The 15,005-nt window shown below is 39.1% G+C and overlaps 2 protein-coding genes across 2 annotated transcripts; both read right to left on the bottom strand.

The window, feature by feature from the left end:
• Positions 1-4,025: 4,025 nt before the first annotated feature.
• On the bottom strand, positions 4,026-8,083 carry LOC135748316 (tripartite motif-containing protein 16-like protein). The gene is made up of 6 exons (XM_065266509.2): positions 7,471-8,083; positions 7,282-7,377; positions 6,255-6,488; positions 5,997-6,156; positions 5,814-5,873; positions 4,026-4,923 (listed from the first exon to the last, which is right to left on the bottom strand). The coding sequence occupies exons 1-6, from the start codon at positions 8,050-8,052 to the stop codon at positions 4,394-4,396; spliced, it is 1,662 nt and encodes a 553-aa protein (XP_065122581.1). The 5' UTR covers positions 8,053-8,083; the 3' UTR covers positions 4,026-4,393.
• Positions 8,084-8,217: 134 nt separating this feature from the next.
• LOC135748293 (E3 ubiquitin-protein ligase TRIM16-like) lies at positions 8,218-14,817 on the bottom strand. The gene is made up of 6 exons (XM_065266476.2): positions 14,130-14,817; positions 13,744-13,839; positions 13,380-13,613; positions 13,128-13,287; positions 12,553-12,612; positions 8,218-10,103 (listed from the first exon to the last, which is right to left on the bottom strand). The coding sequence occupies exons 1-6, from the start codon at positions 14,709-14,711 to the stop codon at positions 9,559-9,561; spliced, it is 1,677 nt and encodes a 558-aa protein (XP_065122548.1). The 5' UTR covers positions 14,712-14,817; the 3' UTR covers positions 8,218-9,558.
• Positions 14,818-15,005: the final 188 nt, after the last annotated feature.

Here is a 15,005-nt window from a genome sequence, read left to right as displayed (position 1 = left end):
TTATATCTAAAGTTTTCGCGACTCAAAGAGCACAGAGATGATAGCAAAGAAGCAAAGCTAATGATAGCAGCCATGGCACTGAACGAGCAATCGTTATTATAATCTAAATGGGCAAACATTATTAAGCAAGTTGACCCGATGTAAAACTGCGTTATTAATCACCATGACTGTAAAGTGGACTTTAAAAGCTGGAATAAGCATTAAACATTTCAATCGTCAAGAGAGGAATAACATGGATGGAACTTTCTTGGAAATAAGGATTGTGCATCACACAGACAGGTACAAGGAGGGGGAAGACTAACTTCTATGGGTAAGACAAAAAGTTTAATTTTCGCTACTTGTTTATTGACTTAATAACATTTAGCTAAGAATATTTGCCGGTCGGGTCTGTGTCTTCCCGGACGGTTCGAGTCCAGATTTTAAATAATAGATGGGTCTTCGTCGGATCCGGGTCCAGCTTTTAAATAATAGACGGGTCTGGGTCGGGTCCGGGTCCAGCTTTCAAAACAACAGACGGGTCCGGGTCAGTTCAGTGTAGCACATTTGCGGGTCTGATTGGGTTCGGGTAGGAATTTTTGGACCCGTGTAGACCTCTATCCGGTAGTCTATTGAGGAATTGAATTCTGGGCGTATTCAGCCCAAGGGAGATAGCAGCTCCAGCTGTCCTGGTACTGGTGGCAGTATGTACGCAGGTAGCATCCAATCTCCTTGTTCTTACGCTCAGTCTGGCCATTGGTTTGAGGATGGTATCCCGATGATAAACTGACTGTTACTCCAAAAAGTTTAAAAAAGGATCGACACGGTGCCCTCTGGAATGCCGAAGTTGCAGAACACATTGTTGAAAAGGGCTTCTGCGGTTTCAAAGGCAGTGGGGAGTTTAGGCAGAGGTATGAGTTTACAGCCCTTAGAGAAACGGTCTACAACCACGAAGATGCAAGTATGGTTATTGGACTTAGGTAGATCCGTCAAGGTGGGACCATGGACGCTGAGGTATAGGGTGTGGTGCCAATTTACCCATAGGTAGCTTCCTGGGGGTTTTGGTTATGTTACAGACTGAGCATCCCTGAATGAAGTGAGAGACATCCTGTGCAGGGTTCTAAATTAACTTTTTTGACCACCAGCCAATCCGCATTTCCACTAGCCAAATTTTTTCCGTTGAAAATAAGAGAAATTATGAGTGCCACTGAATGCAACAATGATTCGTTTTTTACTTTCGCGTACATGCGACAATCCTGACAAAACATAACAACATTTTGTGATCAAACATAAGCTGCTTTCTTCGTTTCTCTGTCGATAGACATAAAGCTTTACTAGGGCACAGGCCCCCCATTTTTTTGAAAGCCTGCTGTGTGCAAGAAGTGTGCAACACTTCTATACAATGTCATTTGCTTAACCCACTATTCTACAGGTACTGCGAAAGATAAATATGTATCATACCTAACATTATTAACATGTTTGGAGGCATAAATGGCATAAAATGTTTGGAAATAATGACAGCAGAGAAATATTTTCTACATTAAACAATGATAGCAATGATTAGAAACTTATGTTTACAAGAATATTTTCTTGCGTGAGGATGTAGTTTGTCTTACCTCCCTTAAACTCATCATCTCTCCTTTCTGCTTCCCTTTCCCTGCTTTGCACAAAACATTTCTGATCTACATCTACAGAAGCCAAAAATTATCCGGTCAAAATAAGATTATCATAATTATTTAGAAACGTACTTCTCGTCATGTTTTCATAATTACTCACTCGTGTGGTGTCACCTTTTGAATGCAGTTGTGCACGGATGAAGGCAAGGACGCGCACGGACATGGATACGTGCACGCGTCAATGCGACTGCTTCGTCGCTTTTACATGCGTAAATTGGGTAACTACATCGCATATAAATCTGTTTTTGCCGCTTTTATATTTGTAAAGGAATACACTAGTTAACTGCTAAAATTTAAACTTGAGATTTACACCTGGGTACAAAAGATTTACACTGGGGCACGTGCCGAAAACAGAGCGTTATTAATCATGCATGCAATGCCTCATGCATCATCGCCAAACTGGCTAGTAAGTTTTTATTAACAAAAATTATGTTTTTATGTTAATTTAGAACCCTGCTACCTGGATGTCCAGAGCCCGGAGCGGAGTGAGCAGAGTTCGGTGCAAAACTGTTTGGGTACAAAGAAAAGGCCTTTCGGGATTTCCGGCAGAGCGGGATGTAGGAAATTTTCTTGATTAATCTGTTCATCTAGGTCCCAGACGATTGGGCAGACAAACACAGCTGGAGGGGGGATAGATTCGGTTAGGTGATTCTCTAACGGAGAGTTATGTAGGCGAGAGAGGGTATCAGCCTTGAGATTCTTACTCCCAGGTCTGTAGATTACCACAAAATCGAAGCGGGTGAAGAAGAGGGCCCAACGGGCCTGGCAAGGATTTAATCTCTTGGCTTCTCTCAGGTATTCCAAGTTACGATGATCGGTGATCACTTCCAGTCAATGATTTGCTCCCCCCAGCCAGTGTCTCCATTCTTCAAGAGCAAGTTTTATGGCGAGTAGTTCTCGACTTCCGATGTCATAATTCCGCTCCGCCTGGGACAGTTTCTTGGAAAAATAGGCACATGGATGAAGTCGCGAGGGGTTCCCCTGCGGCTGAGAGAGTATGGCTCCAGCACCAGTGGAGGAGACGTCAACCTCAACTACGAAAAGGAGGGTAAGGATTCTGATGGACCAGTACCGGTGCAGACTGGAAGGCTTCCTTGAGGTTATGGAAGGCTGTGATGGCTTCAGGAGATGAGGACTTCAAGCGACCCTTCACAGAAGAGGTAAGTGGTGCACTGATGATGCTATAATTGTGGATGAACCTTCGTAAAAGTTGACTCTGGTCCATCTGTACTCCGTGCTAATTGATTACGTAGCCCAGAAATTGTACTTCTGTGGTATGGAACTCGCACTTCTCCAGTTTTAGGTAACTGATGTTCCCGTAGTTTTTCCAAGACCAGATTGATGTGGTGATGATGTTCAGAGAGGGAGGAAAAGTAGATGAGAATGTTGTCAATGTAAATTACCACAAATTTGTTGAGATATTCCTGGAAGACTTTGTTCATGTACCCCTGGACACACGCCCCTCTCCAGTCTCAGATGAGCCACGTGAATTCCGTGGCTGTTTTTTGCTTAACTCCAGAAATAAATAAGTCTACAATATCTTTTATTTACACTCGCACAGGTGTTAAGTTCTTTACTTGGTATAGATATCAATCCAGCTTATTTCTGTGTGCTCTGCATGGCTCTACAAATGAAGACGGGTTTTCCAAGCTGATTTTATTTATCCAACTAAAATAAATTATCAATAAAAAAAACAATTAAACCTACTGAAAATGGAAAAGACTTACCGTCAGCGGGGGACTTTCTGTTGCTCCTTACTCAAGCGTTTGCTGGGTTTTTTTTTCGATAATTTTTCCTGTGCATGTGGATTCGACAGGGTTTATCCCGCGCTGCATTTCTCGTGGGCACACTCGTGTTCGGTTTGGGGGGGCGGGGGCGCGCGACACGCTTCGAGACCTGAGGACGAGACGCGCCTCACCGTGATTAAATTAAACACAAACAATGATTTTTTTTAATTTAAGAAAATTGAAAACGTTCTAAATACAGGCAGTTTTATTTCATTAACCCCTCCATATTCGTTTTGATAGTTTAATACGATATTTGAAGCAATATAAAACTTCTTTGTATGATACGTATAATTGTATAAATGTATAATAATTTCTACCTCGGCTTATATTTTTTGTAAATATGCGCGCTTTTTGGGAGAGTGAATAGCACACTGAATCCAACTTTAGTCTTTGCGCGCCCCCTAGCAATAGCAGTCAATATTGCACTTAAGTGAAAGTAGCCAATGTATCTTCTGGTTAGAGATACAATTTTTAAAGCCGGTAAGAGATGTAAAAATGGTGGGAAAATTACAGTTAATGTAAAATAAAATATGGTTACTGTGTCAAAAGATGTTAGCAAATATTATTGCATTTATTTGTATGTAAATATTTTAAAACAAAAGTAAACATTTGTTCTTACATAGATTAAAATAATAAAGTGGAGACTTTAGAATAATTTTCTAAAGTAACTTTGACAAACAAACATCAGAAAGAGTTAATGGTTTTAATATGCAGATTTAATACACACAAGAAATATGAGAAAAAAAAATGTTCATCATGCAGGAAGTTTCATTTTGAAGTTATTTTATACTCATGAAATATCTACCGTGTATGATCAATGATCAATTATGAATTGAATGATCAATTGTATGTTCAAGCCTTTGGATAAAAGCGTTACATAAATGAATTAGCAAATTATATCATAGAGCTCAAACCTGTGACATGACAATATTATAAGTAGAATCTCTGTCTCATTTATTTTGTTACAGCACACAGTTTCACTCTTGAGCTTGATTTAAAAATGTAAAACCCAGGATAGAGAGGTTCGGTGAATGTGGTGTTGACTCTGTGGATGAGGGTCATTGTGTCAGAGACGTTGTAGAAGGACAGAGATCCTGCACTGTGATCCACATACACTCCTATTTTAGAAGATTTGGACACTTCAGGGAGTTTTGTTCGATTGTTATTGTGCCAGAATGAACAATCAGAGTCAGGGTGGTACAAACACCAGGACTGATCATTATATCCAAACCAACACTTATCACGCACTCCCTTTCTGCTACAGCTCTTATATGACACTGATAAACCAACCCAACCACTCAACTCAACCTCCCAGTAACAGCGTCCACTCACACTTTCACTACACAACACCTGAGGTTCATCAAATCTATCTGGATGATCAGGATACGGCTGGACTGTGCCAGTGTTAGTAATCACTCTGTTTCCATCAGACAGACAGAGAAGTTTATTTATTGTGTTTGAATCCAGTGTCAGCTGGTGGGAATCTAAGTAAAATAAAACAAATTAATTTTTTTATAGAAATGTGAAAACATCAAATTGGCTGATGATGAAATACAACATTCTCGCTCTATATACACTATATGGATAAAAGTATTGGGATCCCTGACCATCACACAAACAGGGACTTCAATGGCATTGCATTCAAGTATATTAGACTTTAATATGGATGTAAAGTTGGTCCCCCCTTTGCAGCTATTACAGCTTCCACTTTTCTTGGAAGGCTTTCAAAAAGATTTGGGAACATTTATGTTGGAATTTTGCCCATTCATTCTGTAGCACATTATGAAGTCAGGGACGGATATTGGATGGGAAGGCTTGGCTGGCCTGGTAAACTCTGTAACAGTTCATCACAAAGGTGTTTGCATCTGCCAACTCACCTATCTGACAGCTAAACAGAGAAGCGTGATTTATCAATCCACTTTACACCACTCCTTCTGACCCTCGGCATTGGTTATGTGAGGCTTGCATGCAGCTGCTCAGCCATGGAAACCCATTCCATGAAGATCCCGCCGCACAGTTCTTGCATTTATAATTCCAGTGGAAGTTTTCAATTAATGAATCAGAAGAGGATTGGTTTGGTGGCTAAGTTGCTGTAAATGCTTCCACTTTGCAGTAATACCAGTTGACCATGGAATATCCAGCAGAATTTTTTTACAAACCATTTAAATGCAAAGGTGGCATCTTATTAAAGTACCATGGATGCTTGAAGTCACTGAGGTCTTCTTCAGAATGACCATTTTGTTTCACAGATGTTTGTAAAGTGCATTTTATACCTGTGGCAATGGGTCTGATTGTAACACCTGAATAGAATGATTAAGTGGTGTGTCCCAATACTTTTGTCCATATACTACATATTCTAATAGTAACAACTTACATTTAAGGAACTCCTCCCTGGTCTTGGGTTCAGGCACAGGAAAAATCATAATGCATTTCACTACGGAAAATAAACATTGTATTGTAAATATTGGCAATAGTGATTATATATTTCAGATATATTTTGATATACATTATTTCAACATTATAATGCATTCTGAAAATCAAATAAATGACATTTTACCTCTATCAGATATATTTTCTATCTCTTCTCTGCAGAAATCCTTCAGTTTCTCTCTCAGATGAGACAAAGATTTTCCTACATCATCATAGGAGAGGAGAGAACTGACAGTGATGTTGAGTGAGTCTGTAGATTCAAGAGAAGTAGAGAGAGACTGGAAACTCTGCACAAACACAAAGACAAACAACATAAACATTTCACTACATTCTCTTACTCTTTAATTCTTAAAGACCACTGTCATGTTTATCAGATCTCTGTTACCTGGAGGAAATGGATGTGATCATCTGTGTGTGAAAGCTGCTCCAGCTCAGCATCTCTCCTCCTCAGATCATCAATCTTCTGCTCCAGTCGCTTCAAGAGTCCTTCAGCTCGACTCACTGCAGTCTTTTCCTGATCTCTGATCAGCTGTGTCACCTCAGATCGTCTTCTCTCAATGGATCGGATCAGTTGAGTAAAGATCCTCTCAGTGTCGTCCACTGCTGTCTGTGCAGAGCGCTGTTAGGACACACAGAGAGAGGAGCATTAGAATCAGCAGCATTCACTCAGCTCTTACTGGTACATCACACAGTCTGTTACACACAGTTAGGGCTGGGTATCGATTCAGATGTTCCAGATCGATTCAATTTCGATTCACAAGCTATCAAATCGATTCGATTTCGATTCTCGATTCAATTTTCGATTCCGATTCTCGGGTCGGTTTTTATACTCGATTCTCGATTCAACTCAATGAATATAGATTTAATACAAATACTATATTAATAAAAATAACAGTGAACAGCAGTTTACAAGTGGGTAATTCATAAAAAGAAATTAAAAGCCACAACACTAACGTTGTCGTCTTGCTTGCGAAATCTAAAAAGGTTCCAAACCTCTTACTTTTTATGTGAAGGTGGCATCAACGTCGATGAAGCACCTGAAACCGCCATTTTAAGCACTGAATGTAAGAATGACAGGCTCCTTGGTAACATCGCGCAAGGCAAAAAAGAGGGTGACATCTAGTGAAGAAGACTAGTAATTTGATTAACATTAATCTTACGTTCAATGTTTGCAGAAAAAAATCGGGGGGAAAAATCGATTCTGCTATTTGAGAATCGATTCTGAATCGACCACGTTTTAAAAAAATGATTAATCGAAAAATCTATTTTTTTGCCCAGCCCTACACACAGTGGACTTCAGTGAAAGTCATCCAGCACTGAACTCCTCACTGACTGATTGGATGAGAGTCCTAACTGAGTCTGAAACAGATCTGAAACAGCAGACAGCAGTTGTTCTTCTGATCAAAACTCACCTTATGAGTCTCCACAGCATCTCTCAGCTCCTGAAGCTTCTTCTGGCTCTCCTGGATTCTCTCCTGGTATTTTTTCTGTGTCTCCTTCAGTTGTTTCTGTAGGGTAAAATATTTTTAAGGGAAACATAAGGAAACTTCTATAATGAAGCAGAACTGGTAGTATCAGCATAATAATCAGTGTTGTCATACCAGTTTCTCGTTTCTCTCTTCTTCAGCTGATATAGTATTATGATTTTTGTGCATGCCTGCCATACACAGATAACATATACAGAGCTCATCAGTACGACAGTAAAACTCTAAAAGTTTCTCATGTTGTGGGCAGATCATCTGCTGAAGTCGTCCAGTGGCGTCTATCAGGTTGTGCTTTTTGCCTTTGAATAAATTCTCATGTTGTTCAAGATGATTTTGACAGTAAGAGTTCAGACACACCAGACAGGACTTGACAGCTTTGTGTTTTCTCTCAGTACAGACGTCACACTCCACATCTCCAGGTTTAGCATAACAGTGATCAGGACGGGCAGCTTGTAGTTTAGTCTTCTTCAGTTTCTCCACCACTTCAGCCAGCATGGTGTTTTTACCTAAAACAGGTCTTGTAGTGAAGGTCTGTCTGCACTGAGGGCAGCTGTAGTCTTTCTTCTGATCCCAGTAGTCTGTAATACAGCTCATACAGTAACTGTGTCCACAGGGAATGGCCACAGGATCCTTCAGTAGATCCAGACAGACTGAACAGATGAACTGATCCTGAGATACTGAAATAGAAGCTTCTGCCATTTTACCGTATTAGGGACAAAGAAAGAGAAATACATACAGTGCTCCGATCGACAGCCGGTTACTTTCGTTTTCCCTAAACTCAAGCATTTCCTTGTTGCGCAACTTGCTTCCAGTTAAACACTTCTTACAAAAGTCCACTAGATGGCAGTTTTAAAGTCAACACAGCAGTTTGAGAGGATACAAATCTTGTTCAATAAAAAAAAATGTGTTGTTACCGTAAATGTATAATTCTTCCACATCTTAATCATATTTTATTTACGTGACCCTGGCTGTACAAACCCAGCTAAAGTATTTTTTATGATTTACTGTTATAAAATCATCCTAATGCAAAGAACATTCTGTGAAAATATTTTTATATATCGACAGAGTAAAATTAAAGTTTGAAATATAGTGGAATTAATGGTTGATATCAAACTTTCTCATAAGAGTTATGAGACTTTAGTCTGGATTTCACAGACAGTGTCACATTTTATATCAATATGAAGGCCAAACCTGTGATATCAAGTCAGTTTTATTTATAAAACACTTTTCACAATTGTTTAATTGTTTCAAAGCAGCTTTACATTACTAAAAGCAGAAGAAAAATCGGTGGACAACAAAAGTTGCAGAGTACTGTGGCTAAGATTAAACCGTACTAGCAAGCAATGTAATAATGTAATGTAATGTAGAGAAGAGAGTCAATGTCAGCTGAAAATATTATTTCTATTAATATTGTTTAATACAGTTGTCATGTTACACAGACGATAGTTATTTGAATTGACACAGTTTATTAATATTGATGATTTTAAACAATTGACAATTGTTTATTATTACATCTACACAGAGCTGATGAGGGAGAGATGCAGGTGGCACATAAGGGATGGTGGAAGACCAGGTGGTGGTGGCACATGATGGCGAGGTAAATAGAGATTTTGACAACGGTTACATCAAAAAGTTTTATGTTGTGACTACATATAATAAAACAAGAAACAATAAAACTCTTTTATCATTCATAGATATAAAGAAAGTTTCACTTTTGAGTTATTTTAGATATAAAAAACTGTAAAATCTACATCAAATTGCATACATAAAAATAATTTTTTTTTTTACAAGCAAACGCAAATATTTTCACATAAAACACACAGTCATACAAACAAATAACAATTATGCACCTAAATACCCACAGATGATTTGTTTTGCTGATGTCATAGACAATTCTTACATTCTAATTTCAGTCCCATATTCCATTTATTATTAGATTCATCTGAAGAAATGTTTTGGTAATATCTGACATGTTATTTAATTAAGGGCTAGTGTAGCATTGGTTAAAAAGCTATGTGTTTGGAACTGAAAATGGCAGGTTTAAACCTAGCAAATACTGTAGGTGTCAATAAATTGCCGTCGTTTGGCCCTTGAGAAATGCACTTAGGTTGCTTATAAGACTGTCATTTGCTTTAGATAAGCTGAGGTTTTATTATCGAGAATCTCTGAAACAACACTATATGATTTGTAGAATATCTTTGTTAGTTATTTTGTTACATTACACAGTTTTACTCTACCGCTTCTGGTTAACGCAGATCTACTAACATAAAACCCAGGATAGAGAGGTTGAGTGAATGTGGTTTGGACTCTATGGATGAGAATCATTGTGTCAGAGACGCTGTAGAAGGACAGAGATCCTGCACTGTGATCCACATAAACTCCTATTCTAGAAGATCTGAACACTACTGGGAGTTCAGTTTTATTGTTATTGTGCATGAATGAACAAATAGAGTCAGAGCAGCACAAACACCAAGACTGATCATTACGTCCAAACATACTCTTATTACTCCATTCCTTCCTGTTGATGCTCTTATATGACACTGATATATATACCACACCACTCCACTCAACCTTCCAGTAACAGCGTCCACTCACACTCTCACTACACAACACCTGAGGATAACAGGCAAATCTGTCCAGATGATCAGGATATGGCTGGACTGTGTCAATGTAAGTAATCACGCTGTTTCCCTCAGACAGACAGAGAGATGCATACACTGTGTTTGAATCTGCTGTCAGTTGATGGAAATCTGAGTAAAAAAATACAAACAATAAATCTGAATAGAAATGTGGAAACTGTAATTTTTTTCTGTTTATGATGTAAAAATTGTGTTGATGAAATGCAATGTAAGATTAGTTTTTGCTTTGTACATATGCTAATTTTGTTTCTGTAGCTCAATTGGTAAAGCAGTGGAAAGGTCATGGGTTCGACCCCCAGGGAACACACCTAATAAAAAGTATAGACTTTTACAGCGCACGTGATCAAAAAGCATGCGCGCGCATCTTGGCAACGGAAGTGGTGTTGTTCCCCAGTGGTTCTAACGTGTTAGCGACTCAAAACGGTTTCCCAGCATCAAAATGTCTGGTTGTTGTGTTTGGTTGCACTAATATAATATACTAATATAGGCAGTGTTCGAATTATGTCAAAGATTATGGGGGTCCCCTAGCTAAGCCGCTCTGGCCAAGCCCCCATCATTATAGGGTTGCTGTGATTTCACAAAGTAAGAGGTGTTCCTGGATCAACGTTTTAATAAAATAAAAAAATTACCCGTAAAGGGATAGCGGAGGATTTTCTTTTTCCGGGTGGATCAACAAGACTATTGGTCATCCTAGTTGTCAATAATTCTGGTGATATGTTTACGTAAAGCTGTTGTACGTGCTCGTCCCTAGATTCGCTTTCTGCACATGCGCACTTTCAGGTGTATATGTGTGGTAAGCTACGGTTTCAGACAATCATTGAAGCTTGTGGTTTCGCTGTGTTTTTTCAAAATGTCTGAGGGTCGCAAAAGAAAAAGTGTCTATGAATTGTATGACAAGAAGAGAAAGGCCTCTGAAGAAAGAAACAAGACCAGGGTGTTTTTGGGAGATTATTTCACACACTGGCATGCGCTAAAAGGACAGGTTGGGCTTCCCACTGATGCCTCAGTCGCAAAGTTTCTACCCGACAGGTAAAGTTTGGCATGCTATTTGGAGAAATCCATTTAAAATCACTGCTAGTTGATGTAAGTTATGATTAGCGATGCTAGCCCTGGCACAACTCACGAACCGCGGAGACACAGTAAACATCTCAATGTATTAGCCTTGCCGACAGAAACTTGTAAACAGAGTGTGCATGAGAAGAACTAGGCTCGTGCATGCTCTCTCGTGCACACGTTTAATAGGCGTTCCCTCTCGGGACCAGGTAGAGTGTTGCGCAATTGCATTTTCTTGTGGAGAAACTGGAGAGAGTGGTTCTTTTGTAAAATTCAGGAAAATCTTCCACTATACCTTTAGCTCAAACCCTAACCACTTTTGACCCCTCAATTTAATGTTAAATAATAGTTTAAAAAAGCCCCTAACCCAATCCTAAATCTAAATATCTGTCAATTCCTCAAGAAAATATTTTAATTTAATTAATCTTTTAGATTAGTTTATTGTGAATTTTTTGGACAAATAATGGACAGAATCGCTTTGTGGCAGCACAGCACGATAATTTTAAATTCATCTAGTGTTTTATTTGAATTTGAGTAAAACCAGGGGGCCCCCCAAATTTAAATTTTTGTGCTTTATAGGGGTCCCTCAATGTTTATAGGAGGTCCGAGACCACCCCAGCCCCCCCTCAATTCAAACACTGAATATACGTATATATGTATCTGGCCACTTTATATTTGGGCATCTGCTAACATTTTCTATCCACTCCTCTATAGTACACGGATCTGGTAGCTTTTTAAAACTTTTTAAAATAACTTTCTCTGTCTGTGTTGCTTCACTGCTGGTTCTTGCCATACTTCTGTTACCAAGATGTGCTCGCATATGCTGCACGTCATCATTGTGTACAAACAGTAAAAGGGTCTATAGTAAGGCACTTTATGGTGTCAGCAGTGTGTGTACTCAATCACCCTTAGATGATAAAAGAAATTTACCCACTCATTTATTTTTAAATTCCCATAAAAATGTCTCAGAGATCAAGCTGATCTGATTTTCTTGGTAATCTGACGTGACAGTTCCAATCTCCACCCATGACTGCTGCCGTATTAGCATAATCCCACCCTTGTACACTCTCTGCTATTTTTCTCTACGCAGAAGCAGCTATAGCAACAAGAATGTTTTTTTTACTCCTGACAACGCAGTGCGCCTCGCTTTTACAAATGCGTGTTGCAACTACAGTAGCCGTTATGTATTCACTGATCTCCTTGTCCATTTCAGCTGGTTCACGTGTTCTGAACGAAAATGTGTTGTGGAAAAAGCATTGCAGCAGGCTAGTGCTTTTTATCCCTCTCTGCTACAGTTTTTCAATATGGCGGAACGACATGGAAGCCTCATTGGACTTACCCGTTCAGTGTAAGTAAAGAGAAGAAATTCTAAGCTTACCAAGAAAAGTCAGATCATTGCCAGAGGTCACACCAATGAGGATATATTTATGAATAAAGACATTGATTTTGATTAATAAAATACTTAAAAAACTACACATTGTTCCTTTAAATGATAACAGTAACTTACATTGGAGGAATTCTTCCCTGGTCTTGGGTTCACAGCTGGAAAAAATCTCTGTGTGTTTCACTATGGAAAATAAACATTTTATTGTAAATAACTGAAAAAGCATCTAAAATATTTCAGATTCATTTTAAAGGTGCAGTGTGTAATTTTTAGAAGGAGATCTTGACAGAAATGCAAATAATATACAAAACTATATTATCAAGGGGGTATAAAGACCTTTCATAATGAACCGATATGTGTTTATTACCTTAGACCGAGACCTTTTTATCTACAAACACGAGGGTCCCCTTACATAGAAGTCGCCATTTTGTGCCACCATTTTTCTACGAAAGCCCTTAACGGACAATTTTTTTTACTTAGTTGTCTCCGACGATGACATGTTGTTCGGTGGCGGCTACCGTAGCTTCTCTATGTGTTTCAAAAGCGAGGGTGAGCAATGGATTAAGCTGTTGTTGCATTTCGCAACATCACCACTAGATGCTGCTAAAATGTACACACTGCACCTTTAATATGTACCCGTTTTGTATTTAAACATGATAATGCATTCTAAAGAGCAAAAGAATGACTCTTTACTGTACCCCTATCAGATATCTTTTCTATCTCTTCTTTGCAGAAATCCTCCAGTTTTTTTCTCAAATGACACACAGATTTTACTACATCATCAAAAGAGAGGAAAGAACTGACAGTGATGTTGAGTGAGTATGAAGATCCAGGAGGAACAGAGAGAGACTGGAAACTCTTCAAAAACATAAAGACAAACATTAATTAGAAAAAACAATCTCTGTAAAGCATGCTCATCTCTTTCCTAAAGACCACTGTACTGTTTTTACCTGGATGAAATTAATGTGATCATCTGTGTGTGAAAGCTGCTCCAGCTCAGCGTCTCTCCTCCTCAGATTTTCAATCTCCTGCTCCAGTCGCTTCAAGAGTCCTTCAGCTTCACTCACTGCAGTCTTTTCCTGATCTCTGATCAGCTGTGTCACCTCAGATCGTCTTCTCTCAATGGATGTGATCAGTTGAGTAAAGATCCTCTCAGTGTCGTCCACTGCTGTCTGTGCAGAGCGCTGTTAGGACACACAGAGAGAGGAGCATTAGAATCAGCAGCATTCACTCAGCTCTTACATCACACAGTCTGTTACCCACAGTGGACTTCAGTGAAAGTCATCAGCAGTTGATCTTCTGATCAAAACTCACCTTATGAGCCTTTACAGCATCTCTCAGCTCCTGAAGCTCCTGCTGTCTTTCCTGGATTCTCTCCTGGAATTTTCCCTGTGTTTTCTTAAGTTGTTTCTGTATTTATTATATACATTAGAAATTACATTGCACATGAGAGCTGAAGTTTAAGAGAATCATAGAAATATTTCCATTAGTCTAAAATTGTTCTATAGCCCTCAAGACATAGTCAGGAAAGGTCTGTGTGAGTCATGTAAAGTCCAGGGGGAAAAAGAAACTCAGCTGACACTCCCTCATGAGATTCTTCAAAAACTACTTTACAATGATTCCTTTTTAATATGAAGTTTAAGAACATTTATATTGAAGCAGAACTGGTGATCTTAGCATATTAATCTGTGTCGTCATACCTGTTTCTCTGTCCTCTCTTCTTCGGCTGTTATAGTATTGTGATTTTTGTGCATGCCTGCCATACACAGGTAACATATACAGAGCTCATCAGTACGACAGTAAAACTCTAACAGTTTCTTATGTTGAGGGCAGATCATCTCCTGAAGTCGTCCAGTGGCATCTATCAGGTTGTGCTTCTTCCCTTTGAATAAATTCTCATGTTGTTCAAGATGATTTTGACAGTAAGAGTTCAGACACACCAGACAGGACTTGACAGCTTTGTGTTTTCTCTCAGTACAGACGTCACACTCCACATCTCCAGCTTCAGCATAACAGTGATCAGGACAAGCATCTTGTAGTTTAGTCATCTTCAGTTTCTCCACCACTTCATCCAGCATGGTGTTTTTACCTAAAACAGGTCTTGTAGTGAAGGTCTGTCTGCATTGAGGGCAGCTGTAGACTCTTTTCTGATCCCAGTAGCCTGTAATACAGTTCATGCAGTAACTGTGTCCACAGTTGATGGTCACTGGATTCTTCAGTAGATCCAGACAGATTGAACAGCTGAACTGATCCTGAGCCAAAGGAACATTGGCGTCTGCCATTTTACTGTATCTAAACAAGAAAAAGGGAAATACACACTGTGCTCGGATCGACAACAGGTCAGTTTCGTTTTCCCTGAACTCCAAGATTTCCTTGTTGTGCAACTTTTGCAATATATAAACAAGTACCCTAGATGGCAGTAGATGGCAGTCACCATGATTGAGAATAGAAAGCTGGTTCAGTGATCACAATTTGTGTTGGTACTATTCTCACTGTTAAGTGATTTAGCAAATTTTATTTCCCCTTATCGTGCATCTCAAAACTGTGACATTACAAAATGATATTATACATACATA

The sequence above is a fragment of the Paramisgurnus dabryanus genome, chromosome 6 (genome assembly GCF_030506205.2).
Source record: "Paramisgurnus dabryanus chromosome 6, PD_genome_1.1, whole genome shotgun sequence".
NCBI classification, from domain to species: Eukaryota; Metazoa; Chordata; class Actinopteri; order Cypriniformes; family Cobitidae; genus Paramisgurnus; species Paramisgurnus dabryanus.
The sequence above is the reverse complement of the archived record's forward strand: the minus strand, read 5'-3'. Positions and strand labels throughout refer to the sequence as shown.